The sequence below is a fragment of the Centroberyx gerrardi genome, chromosome 5 (assembly GCF_048128805.1).
Source record: "Centroberyx gerrardi isolate f3 chromosome 5, fCenGer3.hap1.cur.20231027, whole genome shotgun sequence".
NCBI classification, from domain to species: domain Eukaryota; kingdom Metazoa; phylum Chordata; class Actinopteri; order Beryciformes; family Berycidae; genus Centroberyx; species Centroberyx gerrardi.
In genome coordinates, this window is record NC_136001.1 from 13,962,683 (window position 1) to 13,981,646 (window position 18,964).

The 18,964-nt window shown below is 42.4% G+C and overlaps 1 protein-coding gene across 1 annotated transcript in view; it reads left to right on the forward strand.

The window, feature by feature from the left end:
* The first annotated feature begins 2,448 nt into the window (after positions 1–2,448).
* The window catches only part of snta1 (syntrophin, alpha 1), a 35,258-nt gene continuing 18,742 nt past the window's right edge, over positions 2,449–18,964 (forward strand). The window contains exons 1-2 of the mRNA XM_071903903.2: positions 2,449–2,731; positions 10,108–10,293. Of these exons, the coding sequence (XP_071760004.2) occupies positions 2,449–2,731; positions 10,108–10,293 (469 nt within the window). The remainder of the gene's footprint in view (positions 2,732–10,107; positions 10,294–18,964) is intronic.

Genomic DNA, 18,964 nt, shown 5'->3' on the forward strand with positions numbered 1-18,964 from the left:
GTTTTCTAAAAGTGGATACCACAGGAACTCCTTTGCTGTTTCACCTGCTGCGGGGCAGATGCAACACAGGCCCCCGTGCATTTACAGCTGAAGGGCTGGCAGATTACTTGCAGATGCATTAGGGCATATATGAACGGCAGACTGCTTGCTCAGCTTGTTTTCCGTGACTCACATAAGTTCTTGATGTCAAGTCTGTGCAGTCCAGACCAACTCTGTTGGGTGGCCAAGACATGTCAAGACTGGACCATGTCGAGTATGAGTCAAGACCAAAACCAAAGGGGGCAGAGCCCAAGTCAAGAATGAGAACGCACCTTAATCTAGACCAATACCAAAGATTTATTTAAGAGCAAAACCAAAACCATTTTCAGTGTTTTCCAAATTGTAATGATAGCCAGCAGTGCTTCAGCAGAATATAAATTATTGAAAGAACAATGGAAAGATTGCACCTTGACATTTGCACATAATGATTTGAGATAATGTGTACTAGTCTAAAGCAGAAACCTGATAGAGAAAACATTACAGAAACGACAAAAAAACAAAATTAGGTGAGACCAAGTTATTCAAAATGCAGTCTTGACACTAAGAATCAAACTACAAATGGGGGCAATTTGAGGGCAGATGGGAACTGAAATTACTTCCCTCTGGTTAGCACAAATGATTACTATAACGCCATGTGGTGGACACTTTTATCCAAAGCACCTTACAGTAGTGGCCCTAGTGTGAGTCAAGCCACTAACCCTGACAGTGTTGGACGCCATGCTCAACCCATTGTGTTCTACCCATTACAGGGCCTCACATGAATCCCCATTGATAACTGATTATTTGATTATTTTAATGGATAGAAAATGTGAGATACAACAGCAAAGTTCTTACCCACCCTCCCCACAACAACTTGTTTTTTCTTTTCTCAGGACTGTTTGTAGAGGCCTCTCTCCTCACCCTTATGGAATTCCCCGTTCCTCCACATCGGGTCCTTTGGTCTTGGCCAATGGCCAGTATTGATTCAGCTTTGTCAGTGCTCATATACTGTGCTGCCAACTCATTTACTACCTACTGGAGGGAAGCTTTAAGCTAAAGACCCCACAGAGAAGATCATGCTTGTCCTGTATCTGCCTTTTATTAAGATTTTGCTGGTTATTGATTGGGAGGTTTATTTTCCACAAGCAGTTTCACTATTTAGCAGTCCTCAGTTGCCACAGCTCAGCGTTTTCATGATACCTCTGTGCAGCTTTTTCCCCCATTAAAGGTGGTCTCACTTTTCTCATCTCAAGACTCATTTCAAACGGCAAAATCAGCACTGAAGAGCAATTTCTTTTTAAACATGGTGTGAATTACATTTTGACTGAGGACTATTGAACCTGACTTATATTCCTCGGGGTTCAGAGCTGAGAGGATGCAAAGCAGCATTGCATAGCTTGCTGATGATAATTTTTAGCTCATTTCTTTAAGTCTTATCAATCCATTATGAAAATGTTTTCTGGCAGCGGGTTTAGGCCCACAGCTGAAGAAGAAACTCTTTGTGGAATGCATGGTTGATATGAGCTTCAGCCACTGGAAAGTCACAGCAATATCTCTGGCCTTTGAGGCACTTTGGCAATTATTGATTTTATTTTCCTCATGATGGAACGTCTGCATATATCAATGCAGTGATTTTGTGTCTGTTTATATGCACATTGGAAATTAGGTCTGAGATCTGAGCCCTGAGCTCAATGCACTTTTTGAAAAACTAATTATGCGGGACACCCACCCAACTCACCCGCACACATTTCATTAATGAAAGGACTCAACAAGAACCTCTTTGAACTTTGAGTCTGTGTGTCAACACCGTTGCTAATCGTATCACCCTCAATTAACTTTACTTCTTACTACTGGATAAACCTCTTGGAAGAGGACAGGGGGAGAGAGAGAGAGAGAGAGAGAGAGAGAGAGAGAGAGAGAGAGAGAGAGAGAGAGAGAGAGAGAGAAATCCTACAATTTTTAGAAGGATAAAAAATACAAAGATTATATACTACAAACTATATATAACATCCGATAGGAATGTTGTAGTGCTAGTAGTGATAACACAGGAAATAAAAATACCATTTTTATAAACTCAGTATTACCACAGAGTACAACAGACAGACTATGGGTACCTATAGGATAAGAATATTATAGGAATATTACAGGGATTTTATAGAGAGAGAGAGAGAGAGAGAGAGAGAGAGAGAGTGTGTGTGTGTGTGTGTGCGTGTGTGTGTGTGTGAGAGAGAGAGAGAGAGAGAGAGAGAGAGAGAGAGAGAGAGAGGAGGGGGGTTATGTGTGTGTGTGTGTGTGTGTGTGTGTGTGTGTGTGTGTGTGTGTGTGTGTGTGTGTGTGTGTGTCCCCTGCTGCCCCCCACCACACACCCCCACCCCTATCTCTTTACAGGACTGCCAACCCGTCTAGAGTTATTCCAGGAATGCGTTGAACATGGCTGCCGCGATGAAGGCGCAGAAAACGGGACTGCTGGAACTTCGAGTGACTGTGGACCGCTGGATCCGGGTGTTGGCCACACTTACCGAGGATACCCTGACGGTAAACCCCGGGGAGGTCGGCGAGGAACCGGCGAAACCCAACCCGAGTCCCGCCGGTGCCGTGAACGGCGACCCCCCGAACCTCAGCTCGTCCCCGGTCCCGGACACCATCACCAACGTGAAGCGCACCGTGCGAGTTACCAAGCAAGATGTTGGAGGACTTGGAATTAGTATCAAAGGTAAGACAAGCCGAAAGAACTATTGTAAGTTGGTAAACAGCGAGTTAGTATCACTCAAAACAAGTTAAGCTATGAGACGAGTTTGAGTGCAGTTTCAATTCTGTCACCGACGGCGAAAAACACCCGAGTCTGGGCAGTAAACTTCCAACTACAGCGTACAAAAGTGCGACAAATGCACTATATCTATGATCGTTTGCCCAGCCACATTCTTGCGTAGTTATTTTACACCAGAAGAAGTGGATTAGGACTGTTAACTTGCGCAAAAAAAAAAGATTTGACAGCTGAGATCATATCTCAAGCTGCGTCTCAACGGGGAACCATTTCACTGTCCCGTATAGTCACGGAAGATGGCAATTGGTGTGTTGTATGTATGTTTCGATGATATACTCACACATAATCCCCATACAAGTTGAAACACAAATCTGTCATAAAGCCATGCCCTCTATAATTAAGAGGAAAACATTCTATTCTATTCTATTCTATTCCAGTTACATATTAACAGATTTTAACTAGGTATTTGTGAAAATTAAACACAAATGATGGCACATTCTATTTATATCCCATTGGTTTCAGGAGATGTTTATTATTTAAAATGTTCTCAAATCACATCAGAGCATTTATGATATGGATCCCTACACCAGTTGCCTGCAATAACCAGATAAGGCCTATCACTGTAAGGTATGACTGAGGACTAATTAAGTATAAGTGAGAGGAGAGGCTCCATGTCCAGGAGCAGGAGGAAATCCATCACTGCTACTGTGGGATCTAAAGAATTGCTTAAGCAAATCGAATACCTAACCTAAACATGGCTGCTGCTGCATCATGCTTACACTAGCTTTGCTGCTGGTTTCACTCAAGGGGAGAAAGGTTGTGACCTCTCCATATCTCACCAGCCAGGCTTACATACCTGCACTGTGTACTGTGCAGGGGCTGATGAAAGCCTTTTCCTTCTCCAGTTTCCTCTACCTGGAGCTACCTGCAGCAACAGGCAAATATCTCACTGAGGATCTCACGCATGGAGACTGGGAGTATTCAGATCCTTTTGAGATGTTGTGCAGATGCGAATTCAAGCTGTGCAAATACCTACAGTAGTTAATATGCACAGTGCGGTAACAATGCGGTTTGAGCAATATTTTTTTAATTTTTTCCTTTAGGTGACCCACATTTTCATCAATATTGTTTTGTAACCCAAAACAGATTGTGCAAGATAAGTGTTAGGCTGTGCAAGCAAAACGGATACAAGCCTTCAACCTGTTTTATATTGCAGGGACTTTGACGCCTTTGGCAGCATGATATTGCAATTAGCTTTTAGTCACCAATTTCATGGTCATGTTAATCTTCCTGTAACCCATGTCTGGGTCCCAACCCCCTGGATTAGGCTTGACTTGATTCCCCTGCTCCAGTCACATCTGTCCTGGTTGACACATTGCATTGTGTTTCATGCATTATCAACAACATCAATCAAGGCAGCAGTTAACATGCTGTGGTGAATAATGGACAGGCATTCAGAAGAAAAGGATTATTAGTGTCTCTGTATGCATGTGTGTGTGTGTGTGTGTGTGTGTGTGTGTGTGTGTGTGTGTGCGTGCGTGTGTGTGGTTGTGTTTGAAAATTCAGACGTGTGTTAAAACCTTCACTTCCTGAAAGGTCTGCAGTCTGCATGTATTGACAGGTTATCACCTCTTCCTGGCCACCTGCCAAAGCGGGCGGTCGATTTGACGGACAGCTCCGGACCTGCATCACTGTCATAATGCAAAGATGGCTCATCATCTTGGCAGCTGGCGGTGGCATGTTAATTTTAGCTCCCCCACCTCTACCACCATCAGCACAACAAAGCCAGCTCCTAATGACATAAACGTGATGTCCATCTCTGTGGAAAATGGGTGGCTTTGAAAATCAGACAGCAGCTTGTTATTAAAGCAAAACCATAACTGGCACCCTACTGACTTGACATTGTTGTGATGCTGGTTGTTCAAAGGCAGAGATGAAGAGAGGGAGGGAGGGAGTAACAGAGAGACAGAAAGAGAAAGGCAATGGCAGAAAGAGCGGGCCGTAGATGAAAAGCGACGTGGAGAGGAAGGGCAAGTGAAAAAGTTAGAAAAAAGACAAAGAGAGGTCAAGGGAGCAAGCAAGAGAGCAAGCAAGAACGAAAGAATTATATAAAAAAAAAGTGACAGAAAGAAAGAGGGTGAATGAATGTGAGAAGAGGGCAAAAGTGGTGGGCTAGCTGACACCACAATGTGAACAGCTGAGAGGAGCAGCCCACAGCAGGCAGTTGTCATTGGCCAAAGATGAAAGCTATGTGGCTGGGAGTGGAGCGCTCCACTGGTGTTAATTTTAGGGAGCCCACCCCAGCTTGCAGAGAAGCATGGAGGCAGTCGACCTTCACTCTCGCATGTCTAAATTTAAGGGGGGAGGCTAGGAAGCTAGGCTCCAGGTCTACAGACTGGCATGCTGGTCGGAGCGAAGAAGAGTGTGCTTCACCTTACCTGGATCTAATAGTATTTGCAAATCCTCTTTTGGGTGGGTTTTGCCACCATAGAAATACACAATGACTGTGAGCATGTTTAGGCAATCGCAGGGAAGTATACGAAAGTCATTTTTCTGTTTTTGACAACTTACCTGCCATTGTCTTAATTGTCCTGATGCAATATACCACTCTCAGATCGTACTCCATGCAGGTTAAAATAAATGTTAGGAGTTATTTGTGAATATTATGTAACCGTGGTTTGGTGCTCACTGCCTTTTTGCTTCAGACTAAAAGGGATGCTCACCCAGCTCAGATGTTCACATAGACGATATTCTCGTCAGTTAACAGGTTCAGGTGTAGTATTGCATAATAAATCTAAAAGTGGCAAATTAAAAACATTACAGTATTCGTTCCTTATTTGGCTCTGCACAGGCATCCGTTTACACATAAAATAGGAATAGACTGTAACCTCATTATTTCAAAGTTTTGTCATATACCTATTTGTATTTGTCTCAGTATTCATTAGCCCTGTCTCCTCTATACCATTTGATGCCAGTTAGTGCTGATCTTAGGTGCTGATCTTGCTGAATTCTTTCAAAGGAGTGGTATCACAACAAACGCATTGTTAGCACAAAATTGCCTAATTAGGTACATGTCAGTGTCGAATAAACCACTACCATTCATTTACCTGTCACCGGTAGCTCCAGCGGCTGGCCCCCCTGTCAACTGATTGACAGGCTCTCAGCTGTGGGGCGCTGAACTCTGTTTGACATGCAAAGTTGGAGGAAGGAAGGGAGGCAGGGATGGAGAGGGGAGACGGATGGAGGGATGGAAGGATTAAGGGACGTGGAGGAGGTTCATGGGGTTGAAATATTGATTAGTGTTCATTTTTCTACGATTTGACAATGGTGCTTTTTGCTGCGTTCATGCCAGTAAAACATATTGTGTTGAAAATGGATTGAAACTAAAGTTGTGGGGAGAGAGAGAGAGAGAGAGAGAGAGAGAGAGAGAGAGAGGAATGGAAAGGGGATAGAGAGGTGGAAAAAGGTTATCGTGTACCCGTCACTGTCGGTGGTCCACACCTCCCCTTGTCTGTTCCAAGGTCAGAGTTAATAGTCTGTCAAAGCAGGAGGTGAAACGACCTCTTAAACATCCTTATGCCAAGTCATTTTGTCACAAATGAATCACACCCTACGGATTCAAATATCTAGTAACTAAATCTGCCTTCGTCATTTTGGCGCTGATGCCAAGTCATTTTGACACCGATGTCACCAATGTCACCATCATCCTCTGGCTGACTCAAATAAACCAGGCTGTCTTTTACCCACTTGTCCAACCATTTACTTTAAATAGATCCTTGACATAAATTGCCGTCATTCATCAAGTAAAAGGAGATGGCACTGCAGTTGGTAAAGTGGGAAGTGCTGTGGTGAGCACTCTATTAGCGTCAGTTTGGTACATGAGATATTAGCATGTCAGTCTGTCTCTGGCTGCAGTCCCGTATTATAATAACATGGGTCAAAGGTCACTGACCAGATCCTCCAGTGGTGGCCATTGTAGAAGTGCCCAAGACCATGCATCTATACTGTAGTTTTCAATCCAGCTCATTTTGTGGGGAGAGCAACAGCCCAGCATTAGTGTAATAAGTGTGTAAAATAAATCTAAATCTTTTGTTTTTTGTTTACTTTTACATTTTTTTCAGAGTAGAATTGCAATGCCAGGATCACTAGAGCCAAAAAACCTATTATGTTTTATGTATTTGGAAAACATTACTACCTGGTGTTCATTGCTCAGTATTTCAAAATTGCTGACCTCTAAAATGTAACGAATAAAGGCCTTAAATGGACTAAGAACTTCCACAATAATCCATAGTGAGTTCAGCTTTCATTCCAAACTCATTTTACCAGTTTTGAAATGTTAGCTATCTCATTTGAAAAAAAACAAACAAACAAAAAACCTAAACAAAACAAAACAAAACAACTCCTCTTCAAATCCTTTCAAGTACATAATTAATGTAAGATTTCCTTTGTCTAGGGCATAGGACCAAACGCAGTGACGCTAAAATTACAAACCCTGCCTATGTGGCATCCCAGACAGGCAAAACAAAATACTTTTCCTGCAAGTACTTGAAAGCTATTGGAGATGCTATGAGACCCAATGCGAGTGGTAATTACTGGATGTCTGATGACCTGCGTTTAGCCCTTCCTGGAGAGGATATAGAGAAGCAGCCTGCAGTTTTTGTATTGGTAGTAGTATTGTGGGCTCTTCATACAGTGAAAAGGAGATTATAGAGCAGGGTAATTGGCTACAGTTTCTATGGTAGTGCAAATAGGGGGCAGAGGTAACCTGAAGGTTAGAGAAGCAAACTTGTGACTGGAAGGTTGCCGAATTTAATCCCCGAACCGGCTGGGTGGGGGGAAGACACTCCCCTCAAAAACTACTGCAGAGGTGCCCTTGAGCAAAGTACATAGCAGCTACTCCCCCAGGGTGCAAGTAGCAGTGTGTTACATTTACATTTTAGTAATTTAGCTGACGCTCTTATTCAGAGCACCTTGCGAAGGGTGAGCAGGTAGGAGCTCAGTGTCTTGCTCAAGTACTGAACCTGAGACCTTTTGGTTATGGGACGATCTAACTGCTGGGCTAATTGCTGCCCCTTTCGTCAGTTTGCGTAGTTAAATGTTGTGGTAAAAAATGTTGAATTGTTTACGCTTCCACAGACAAAGCTCAGGATGCTACGGAATCTCAAAACTCAGTCAGGGCAACTGGACCAGTATGAAGAGCAGTACCGCCAAAATCCGAAATCCAAAAGCAGAATTTCACTCCAGAGGTAGTTTGCATGGGCATAAACTTTCACAAATCTATGACGGAAATGAACCGTAGAACATCATAGAACATGAGTGATGCTTCTTTGCCTAATTCTCGCCTGAGGAGGGCCATTACCTTTCCCTTATCCCATTCTTCATGTGCAAAACCACAAGTGGTCAATGTGAAAATGAGTGAGAATGGTATAATCTGATGGATGGAGATCTCAATCACATTTGTCCTCAGAGTATGATGGCTTACAATCTAAATCCTGTGTGACATCTTTTCACATATCAAAATCACACCTCATATAAAATTGATGAAAAAGGGTCTTATCTAAGACGGTCAGAAAGCATAAGTGTTGACATAAGGGAATAAAGTTTTTCTTTTTTTATGTAGACCTGTCTACTAAGGTTTCCACATCAAACAATGCGTACCTTAACTGGGAAAACAGAATGATTGTCAGCTTTTGTCCCACAATGCTCTTTTTATAAATAGTGTTATAATTTGCGTTTATACTTCCCCCCACAGGTGCAAATAATACTGTATGCCACATAGAGCTATTGATATTGAAGATTGAAAGTAAAGGCTATGTCTGAGTGTTTTTGATTTTGATTCATATTCTGAGTGATTTGAATGTGTAAGAGTTTAGATTACTTCACAGTAAAAATGATCAATTTTAGCCCCTACCACAATACCAGCAGTTTGACTGTATTGCTTATTATATGGGAATATTTTCTCTTAATCTATTGTAGATATCTTTATAGAAGTTGTAACACTACTGTTCACCTCCCTTTGGTACAGTTGTATCAGTCACTTTTTGTGTATTCACCCTGCACTAACTTCAGGCACTCCTTCACCTTTTCTCCACTTTTCTCTCAATTCATCAGGGGTCAGAGACTCAGTAAATACAGGGCATCGCCTCGCTCCCAATACTCAGTCATCCAGTAAACAACTGTCCGACGCCACGGTGCGGTACAGTAGCTAGTAAAGCACTCTTTCCAAAACTCGAGGGGCATAATGATTGAGATGCATAGGAGGAGTGTGTCAGCTCAACCCCGGCGGTTTTTTCACCTGGCTCTGGCCTCCAAAGGAAGATACATGAATTAAATCCCAAGGAATCGCCCAGAGGAGACAACCTGTGAAAGATATATTCAAAATTAATTTAATTTAATCCTCTTTCGGATCATTCCTCACTGGCCTGAAGGCCAGAGTCCAACTGGCAGTTGACATTATTGACAATATTTCTCATGAAGAGTGGATGCCCGCAGCAAGAGGCAGATCCATCAGCATACAAGCTGACCTTCATTAAACAAGAGAGAGAAAGAGAGGGAGAGAGAGAGACACAGAGAGAGAGAGAGAGATAAGAAACTGCAGTAGTTACTGTAAGAGGGTAATCACTGCTGTATGCTTCTGTCCTCATATGCTCTTTTAACTGCAGTTTAGGTGACTAAAGTTGTCTTGCATGCTCAGATATGAGAATGCAGTGGTGTGAATAAAAATGAATATAGCATTTCTGCTGCTGTGTTTGCAGTTACAGCTAATAATCTGCTGTTACTGCCTTATCTCCGTTTGATCCTTCTAACTGTTCAACTCTCTGCTGTCATTACACATGGTTTAGTAATTATACAGCTACTAGACAGTTATTAGAGCAGACTGACATCTCAGCACTTGTTATTTTAATTCAAACCACACTCTTCGCTACTGATAATGCATTGCATATTAATATTATGATAGAATTTGATGTAATGCAGCATTTGAGAATAAACAGTTTATATCCAGCAGAGCTGCATATTTTGGTGTAATAGTTCAAATTCAAAGTATTTTTTCTTCAGATCTCCAGACTGGGTGGTTTGGGCGGGGAAAGTGAATAAGTAATGCTCTCCCATACCTCAACAACTTCACTTGAGCTGCCCTTTAGCAAGGCACTTAACGCCCTGCTGCTCCAGTGGAGCTGCTCAGCGGCCAACAGTTGAAGATTATGGTTGTACCGGGAAAGTGTGAATGTGTGCAACTATAAATGTGAAGCAGGGGTCGCTGAGAATAAGCAAATCTTTTCTGGGTAAAACAAAACAAAATATTGTCTTCCCTTTTTGTTGTGCAGGTGGGAAGGAGAACAAAATGCCCATCCTCATCTCCAAGATCTTCAAGGGTCTGGCTGCCGACCAGACTGAGGCGCTTTATGTTGGAGACGCCATCTTGTCTGTCAACGGTTACGACCTACGGGAGGCAACACACGACGAGGCCGTGCAGGCGCTGAAGAAGACGGGCAAGGAGGTCATCCTTGAAGGTAAGACATTTTTCATTCGATAAATCATCCCAAAATCGCCTCCCCGTTTTTTTCTTTCTTTCTTTCTTTCTTTCTTTCTTCTTCTTTTTTGCATTTCTGCTCGACTCTAAGGATGTACTGGAGAGTGACAGGAGTGATGGGAGTTAAAAAAGAGAAGCACTTCCGACATATGTCACAAAAGCCAGTCCCAAAATCGAAACATAGTGCATGGTAATGAAGCACTTCATACATATTTCGTGGAATTATAGAGTGGATGTAAGAAGAAAGAGCAAAAAACTCTCATCTCTCATGAAATAAGTACTACCTACCCTGTCTGCAGTCCAAAGCAGCACATCTCTACACTCCAAGATAGATAGTTAGATAGATAGATATGTATGTTTGTACATATATACATATATATATATATATATATATATGTATATATACTATACACAAAAGCAACTAAAGTGCAGACTTCTCTCTGGGAACCTTTGCTACCCCAGGATCTTCTCCAGTATTTAGGTTGATTTCTCCTTTGGGGCCAAATATGATGAGCTGAGGAAGAAGATCAGTTGACTCAGAACTTTGATCAAACTTCCTTGGAAACATCCAAATAATGAGTTGAACTCAAACAGCGAAAGGAAACCAAAGACTATAAATTCAAGAATATTGTTGTGGCACACACACCTCTGAGCATCTCAGCATGCTAATGAATAGGCTTCCCCTACATCAAACACTTTTGACACCGATAGAAAGTAAGTTTGTGTCAGAACTGAGAAGCGTGGAGAACTCATAAGGTATGATCAGCTGTGCATGGGGAGGTTTGCAGTGGAGCCAGCAGGTGTGTTTGCTGGTTTCTCTCTCTCCCCTCTCTCACACACATCTTACATGAGCTGCCATAGCTAATGTATCTCTCCATCCCAACCCCATTCGCTCTCTGTCTCATTCCCACATTTTAGTAACCTGCAATGTGCTTGTGTGTTTGTGCATGTATGTGTGTGTGTGTGTGTGTGTGTGTGTGTGCACGCGCATTTGCCTAACAGCATCAGTCCGCCAGCAGGTGTGAAACAACTCGGTGAATCTGAGATGAGATCTTTAGCTGCAGGGACGGGGAAGGGATTAAAAACAATCTCTCTTCTTGCCAGCTGATTGCATCGCAGGCGTCCTGCATCTCCCAACATATTGACTTCAAGTCATTTTGGTTGAATTGTAAATCTAGTCTCTACAAAAATAGAGTTATGAGTGTTTAAGAACAAAGGTTGAGTGTTGTTTCACTCTGGGTGTGACTCGTCAGAGTATGTTTTCATCAGGAAGCTTCAAACTTGACACTTGTTTTTCTCCTTTTTTTTCTATTGATCTGCGTATTCTCTTTGTATCAAAGTACCAACGTCTGTGTTTTGAGAGAGAGAGCCCACCCACAGAGTCCAAGCGCAGACTAACAGATATGTTCACTGATGTGAGTCGAATGGACCCTTTAGACCGTAGGTACTCTCAACCTATAGCGCCGGATGAAAACGTTGTAAGTCCAAAAAATAACTATTTTGTAGCTGGGAAAAAGCTGGTTTATTTTCACACTGTGTATGTATTTTTAAAACCATAAATTGGGTCTTGAACAGGTTCACTTGGCCCTAGGGCATAACAATTACTCGGTGCATAAAGCGCCACATAAACCTTCAATTCAAGAAAATGAATTAACAAAAATACCAAAATCAGAGTTATAAGTTTTCCATGTGACAGCGGTGCTATGGTTTAGCTTGCACAGTAGGCTAGCTTCAGTAACTTCAGCCAGCGGTGCAGATGCAGCTAGAGCTACAGCCAGGGGAAATCATCGCAAATTCCCCTGCCTTGTCCACAGTCAGGCAGAAAAGTGTTGATATCAGACAGCTCAACCAGTGCTGCTCTGTGATCTGTCATGTCAGGAATGATTTCATGGGTCTCCCTTCCCCTAAGGACCTGATACAGAGGAGTGGAGAGAGGAAAGAGGCTTGGAGGCTCACTGAGGGGAGAGGCTTGAGTGTGAGAGTGCGTGTGTGCGTGCGCCTGCATGTTTTGATATCTTGTGTATGCTTTGCTTGTGTTTGTGTGTGTGTGTGTGTGTGTGTGTGTGTATATCCATGTGTGTCTGTCTGAACCAGAGATTGTGTGCAGGAGACATTCTGTAGCAAAAAGCTCAGGAGCATTTTAGGGGAATAGAGGGAATGGAAGGCATCTTTCTGGTCAAGACTCAAAGGCGATGAGCTGTTCAGCTGTAGTTTATAAGATTCAGATTCTAATTCAAATTTGTTTGTAACAAACTGATCAATGCATTGGCATTCTATCAAGATTCCATACTCAAAAACATCATTTATTGGCACTACTACAGTGTTAAAGGTCAAAATAACAGTGAACAATAACAGACAGTGACTGTTGCCGAGCTGGAGGCAGTTTTGTTGCTCTGTGAAGTTTACAACACAGACGGCCTTGACTGAGATCAAGGAGGCACTGCATCCATCACATCAGAATATCTGGTATATGTGAACAGCAATACTTGAATCTGTCAGACAAGTACTTCCACAACATTCCAGGGGGTTATATTTGGAGCTTGGTTGTGTTTCTGTAATTGTGAAATTATACATTTTTTTGCCATACATGATTCTTTTGGAAGTCAAGTAAAGAATTATTTTGAAGAACCCAAAGAGAGACTTCTGCAAAGTTTGATTATTGCAATAATACCAGGTATTATTGCTTGGCCGTGCCTTATACTTATTGCAGTACCCATAATCACACTAAAGAACATTCTCAAGGATATTGTTATTATTCAATGCATGTGAACTGGCTAAAAAGTTTTCTTCAAAATTGTATACACACATAAGAATAAAAACAGGAAAAAACAAGAAAAATTGCTAATTAGGTTGGTATAACAACCAAAAAGCACGTCTTGCACAGTTGGAACGCATCTCTGACCAGTCAAGTTGCTTGGCTGAAACTAGTCACTTTATCGTTCTTCGTAAACATTTGGTCTGGTAGACTTTCATCACAGCCTACCTTGTAGATTCTTTAAAAAATCGTATAATCTTTAGGTCGTCCCTGCAGAGTTGCTCGGCAGCCAACAACACAAGACTGGGACTGCACTGGGCAGCTCCCTGGTGTGAGTGAATGTGTGTAAAACCTCTATGAACCTCCCTCCACCTGCAACTTCGCCCCGAAGCTGTTGGTGTAAATAAGAGTTTGCTCTTAGTCAGTCTGCCTGGTTAGAAAAACAGAGAGTCTACACTAGCTGTACGTTCCCAGTAGGACCCCGTCTCTTCCTCTTCCTCTGTATTCCTGTCGCACCTTCCATCAAAATGGAGATGGAATAATCAGTGTGTGTGAGAGAGGAACAGTAAACACCTGAGAGGGTCAGATAAATATAACAGACCAGATGAAACCATAAAGCCACAGCTGCCTTCATTTCCTCTCAGCGACATTTACAGCCTGTTTGTGTGTGTTTGTGTACGTATGTGTGTGTGTGAGCACATTGTGCGCGCCTGCTTGTGTGCACACCTGCATGTGTGTGTGTGTGTGTGTTTTAATAGAGACCAATCTGCCGCACCTCTAGTGAGTGTATGTGTGTGTGTGTGTGTGTATGTAATGAGAGGAGGGAAGAGGATGAGAGAGGTGTATGGGTCAGCTCGACATTTTCCCACTACTACCCACACCTTATTATCACACCTGTGTGTATAGATATAATAGAGTCATGGACTCTATCTGGGGTTGGAAGCACAGTAAATAAGGAGCTTTTTATCACAGTATTTGAAAATGTGGGCATAAGAAACAATTTGATATGGCATGATTATTCTTTTTGTAACAATATAATATAATCAACGTATTGTAACATATGATGTCCACCAAAATTCAACCTTTCCAGAAATACAGAACAGAATATATATTTTCAGATTGACAACTACTGTATGTCTTTTTGAAATTACACAATGACTTATGAACAGGAGTGACACCTGAATGTTTTTCATTATCTTAAAGCCATTTTGATCTAAAGGCTTATGCTGAAATGCTTGATTGATTTGTTTCTTAGACACATATAAATAGTGAAGTTGATGCCTATGTATGAATTTCTTTCCAAAGCGTTTGCTTTTCCACCAAGGCAAAGGGTGGCTACTTTAAAGAATCTAAAATATAAGATAGTTTTGATTTGTGTAACACGTTTTGGTCACTGCATAATTCCATTTGTGTTATTTCATAGTTTTGATGTTATTATTCTATTATTATTATTCTAAAATGTGAAAAATAGTAAAAATAAAGAAAAATCCATGTGTCCAAACTTTTGACTGGTAGTGTAAATTACATAAAAAAAAATGCAAAAAGAAAAAAAGTAATAAAAATTTTTATGACACATTTTAAAGCGATTGTAGTTATATGTGGAGCAGTTCTAGGGGGACACAACGAGCTGTGTAGCATTGGTCTCTGATCTGTCCTACTGTGTTTCTACTCCGTTTTCATTTGGATTCTACCCGGACTGAAACTACATCCATCACTGCCACCAGCTAGCCAGCCAGTCAGCCAGAGAGGACGCGTTCCACTACTGTATGAAGAAACCATGGCACCGGGAAATGGGGGTGGGGAGGGGGGTATGCTGAATGGTAGCACCGTTCCCCGGGCAACCAAGGCCTGACAGGAACACTCACGCACACACACACACACACACACACACACACACACACACACACAACCACGTGCACATTCACACACATAAAACCTAGACACACAGGGTGGAAAGCAGGCAGGAAGATGAAATGGGCAGGACAGGACAGGACACTTGGGTATGTGTGAATGTGTGGGGGGACAGAGAGAGTGTGTGTGTTTGTGTGAGATCATAGGGCCGGGTGCGTGTCAATATGTGAGTGTGTGTGTGTGTGTGTGTGTGTGTGTGTGTGTGTGTGTGTGTGCGTGTGTGTGTGCATGCTCTTTTCATTCTGTGTGTCCAAGGATTAAGAGTGCTGGTACACCATGTGCCGTAGCGCAGGGGAGGAATGTAAGGCTCTCTAGGTCACGGTGACGGACAGGGAAGAGGGCGCCATCCCAACCCCAGAGCAACTAGCTTATCATACATTATCCTCCTGATTATCTACAATGCTGATTCTACAGTGCATGGCCCGTCGTGTTTAGCATGCTTGTTCAAATCACTTGGATCACATTGGAGCCATGGAATAATGAGGTTTCATCATGCTAAACTGACCTTAAAATATATTCCTGTGATTGTCTAAACTTTCTGCCAACCAATTGTATTGTCCTATGTGGCAAAATCCACCCACCTGGCACCAAAGCAGGGCGAAACAAACCGTTAAATAGATTTGCAAATACTATTTGGCCCAGGTCTGACGAGAAAGCGTTGTGTGAAGGTGTTGTTCCATGGTGGTTTGCTCCATTTCTGAATCTGGTGAGGGTATTAGCCTAATGCCAGCCTGAATTTCAGCAGAATTTACTGGTCTATCCAGGGGACATAATTTCATGGGTATAAATGTGTGTGTGTGTGTGTGTGTGTGTGTGTGTGTGTGTGTGTGTGTGTGTGAAAGAGAGAGAGACAGTGAGAGAGAGAGTGCCAGTGCCCTCTGCCAAGACATTTAACAAGCCAGCCACCACAGTCCGGGCGCCACTGGTTCCTCTTTGCCCTGTCCTGTCCTTTTCATTAAGGTAGTTGAGCTCAGGCCCAATGCACAGACACACGGATTAAATAGGCTTAGTTATGGAAGCTCCATGTGTTGCAGACTTTCCCTTGTCTAGAAGTAAATGCTTCTTTCAGTAGGGAGCATATGTTACTCTCTGTGTTTGGGACATGTCTTGTTAGCCATATCAGGTCTACTGATTTCTGTTATCCCGGATGGGCTGTTGGCCAATGTGCGAGCAAGAGCTATTGATCGACTTTGTACAAAGTCCAGTGTGTTCGGCAAAACTATTCCATGTTTAAAGCAAAAAAAAAATCTACCATAAAAGAGAATTTAGATCTGTTATTCTCTTGGGCACATAAGGTTAACATTTGTGAACATGAACACATCTCTTGATGTCAACAAAAGACAAATCCTGGAACTGAGTAATTAACAGTGAATCTGACTGGCTTTGTGGATTCGGTGACTGTGCCCAGGGGAATTTCACAGGGATATGGGCACATTTTCTGGTTCATACCAGTTAGCGCCACAATGAAGCAAAGCTCGTTTCGATGCCAAAGCTCAAACAAGCATCCAATGAGCCCACAAATTCAATCTCATTCTCACTGCCAATGATGCAGGTCCAGAATTTGTCTCTTAGTGACATTTGATTAGGACCTTAAAACCCTGGTTTCAAGATTTGATTGAATATCGATTGATATTGAATCAACTGTCTATGAACATAGACAGATCTATCTTGTGAATTCTGTGAATTTCTGTTTTAGGGCGGATTTTCCCTTTAACTGTTGCATTAATGACCGATGACAGCTTGTTGGTCAACTGTCTAACTGTTGAACATCAGAACACTTTGATGGCCACATTGGCAAAATAATATTACAAGTCCCAAGTGATAACCACAGTAGTATAGCAGATGTAATTGGCCTCTTATGAGCTATAGTCAGATGAAAGGTTTTGGCACAAACTGTTTTGATAAAGCCTCCTATGTATATTTTGATTTTAAAAAATCTGAATAGCATCACATCTTTTAATTTGCGGTCCCAGTACTTCTGACTGTATTTTACATGTGTGACTACAGTGACTGCACCAGTTTTCTAGACCAAGTCCAGTAATACTGCTTAAGACTGTCAGAATGTGAAAATTCAACATAATGCACAAGCAGGGATGTGTTTCAGGAGTGTCTGAGGTGAGCTGAGGTTTGGAGAGGTTCATTTGTGTCTGTGATGACTGTCAGTCAGAGGATGCTTTGTCAACAGTCCCCCCCAACAAGAGCTAACCCCCAAAGCAAATGTCTCTCTCTCTCTCTCTCTCTCTCGCTCTCCCCCCCCCCCCCCCCCCCCCACCACAACAAACTCACTCTTTTGTTTTTATACTTTATTGCCAAAGAATTTCTTTTACAACATGTATGATACAAAAAACATGTACGATCAAAAAACAAACATGTTTTCTTTGTCATTTTTTTTTACAACATAAAAAGCATAAAACATCGCCGAATGAATAAAAATGCTAATAAAACAATTTTTAAGAGCCTATACCAAAACTCACTCTTGCTACATCCCCTGCACACACACACACACACACACACACACACACAAACACACACACACACACACACACACACACACACACACACACACGCACGCACACACACGCACACACACACACACACACACACACACACACACACACACACACAGACTAACCCCTTTAGCTGATAGTGCTCTCAGCCCAGTGTGTAAACTGGCCAGAGGAGTGTTGTCTTTTTCAGCAGTCTACTGACATGGCAGTGACAAATAACAGCCATGAGCTATAACAGTCAAAATCCTGAGGCCAACTGGACCATATGTATGCGTGCCCATGTGCATGCATGCATACGTGTGTGTGTATGTGTTAAAAGTGAGACTTCTCACATATACAGTAGTGTATCTAAACTAACATGTACAATATGCGTAGTAGATATAAATTGTATGCTTGTACTCCAGTATTGTCAGCTTTTATGTTACATCTCAATCTGCAACTGCAGCATGTCGCCCGACTACTGGCTTTGTTTATATAGGGATTTATTGAAGATCATTTATTTTCATTCTGATATTTATTGTCTGAGCTTTTGATACAAGGACTAACATTTTGTGACAGCCCAGCAATATTTTACATGCATGCATCATAAGGCTGTAACAGGCATGTCTAATAAATGCTGCGAGTGGAACATACCTGCATTTTGAGTTATGGAATGCTAAGAAAGTTCTAAAAAAAATCATATTTCCTATCTACAAATCAAACACTTCAAGGACATATGTGAATATAACCCCCAAAAATTAGATAGATAAATTCTATATTGTCTCTTTAAGCAAGGCTTAGCCGGAGGCATACACTCCCACTTCAGCTTCTTGGGCTGATTCAAGTCTGGTGAAGTGAGTGATTTATGGAATATAATGACTTTGGGGAGTAAGGTTTAAAGCTTCTCCTTGGGACACAGCGCAACTGCTGGCCAGGCCTTCCTCCACTATTCATTCCTCATCTACTTCTAAAGTTCAGCCTGCATACTCCAGCCCAGGATCTGTCACTGAGGCAGCGTGTCTCTCACTCTCTCTCACACACACACACACACACACACACACACACACACACACACACACACGTTGCTATTCCCAGTCCTGCTGATCCAGAAGATGGCCTCTCTCGCTCTTGTAGGTTGCCAGACAGGAAGCGAGGGAGGCAAGTGAGATTTTCTTAATTCACAGTTGTCTGCAGGCTAATTCGCAGTCGGGTGTCTTGCGCCCAGGCTGCCTCTGCCCAGTCTGTGAGGCGGGGAGCTTGTTGTATCTGTGTACTAGTTAAACTACTTCATCTGCTGGCAGCAGCAGGTTGGCCCATTGGTTTGAGTGTCCTTCCCATAATCGGAAGATCAAGTATTTGCGCCTGTCTGCAGAAGCCAATGTGTCCGCCCCTGTCAGAGCTTCACTATCTGCTCCAGGGACTTGATCCTTGCCTGATCCAGCACTCTTGTGAAAAATGTATTTGTCTTAGAGGGACATGCCAAGAAACACATTCTTAAC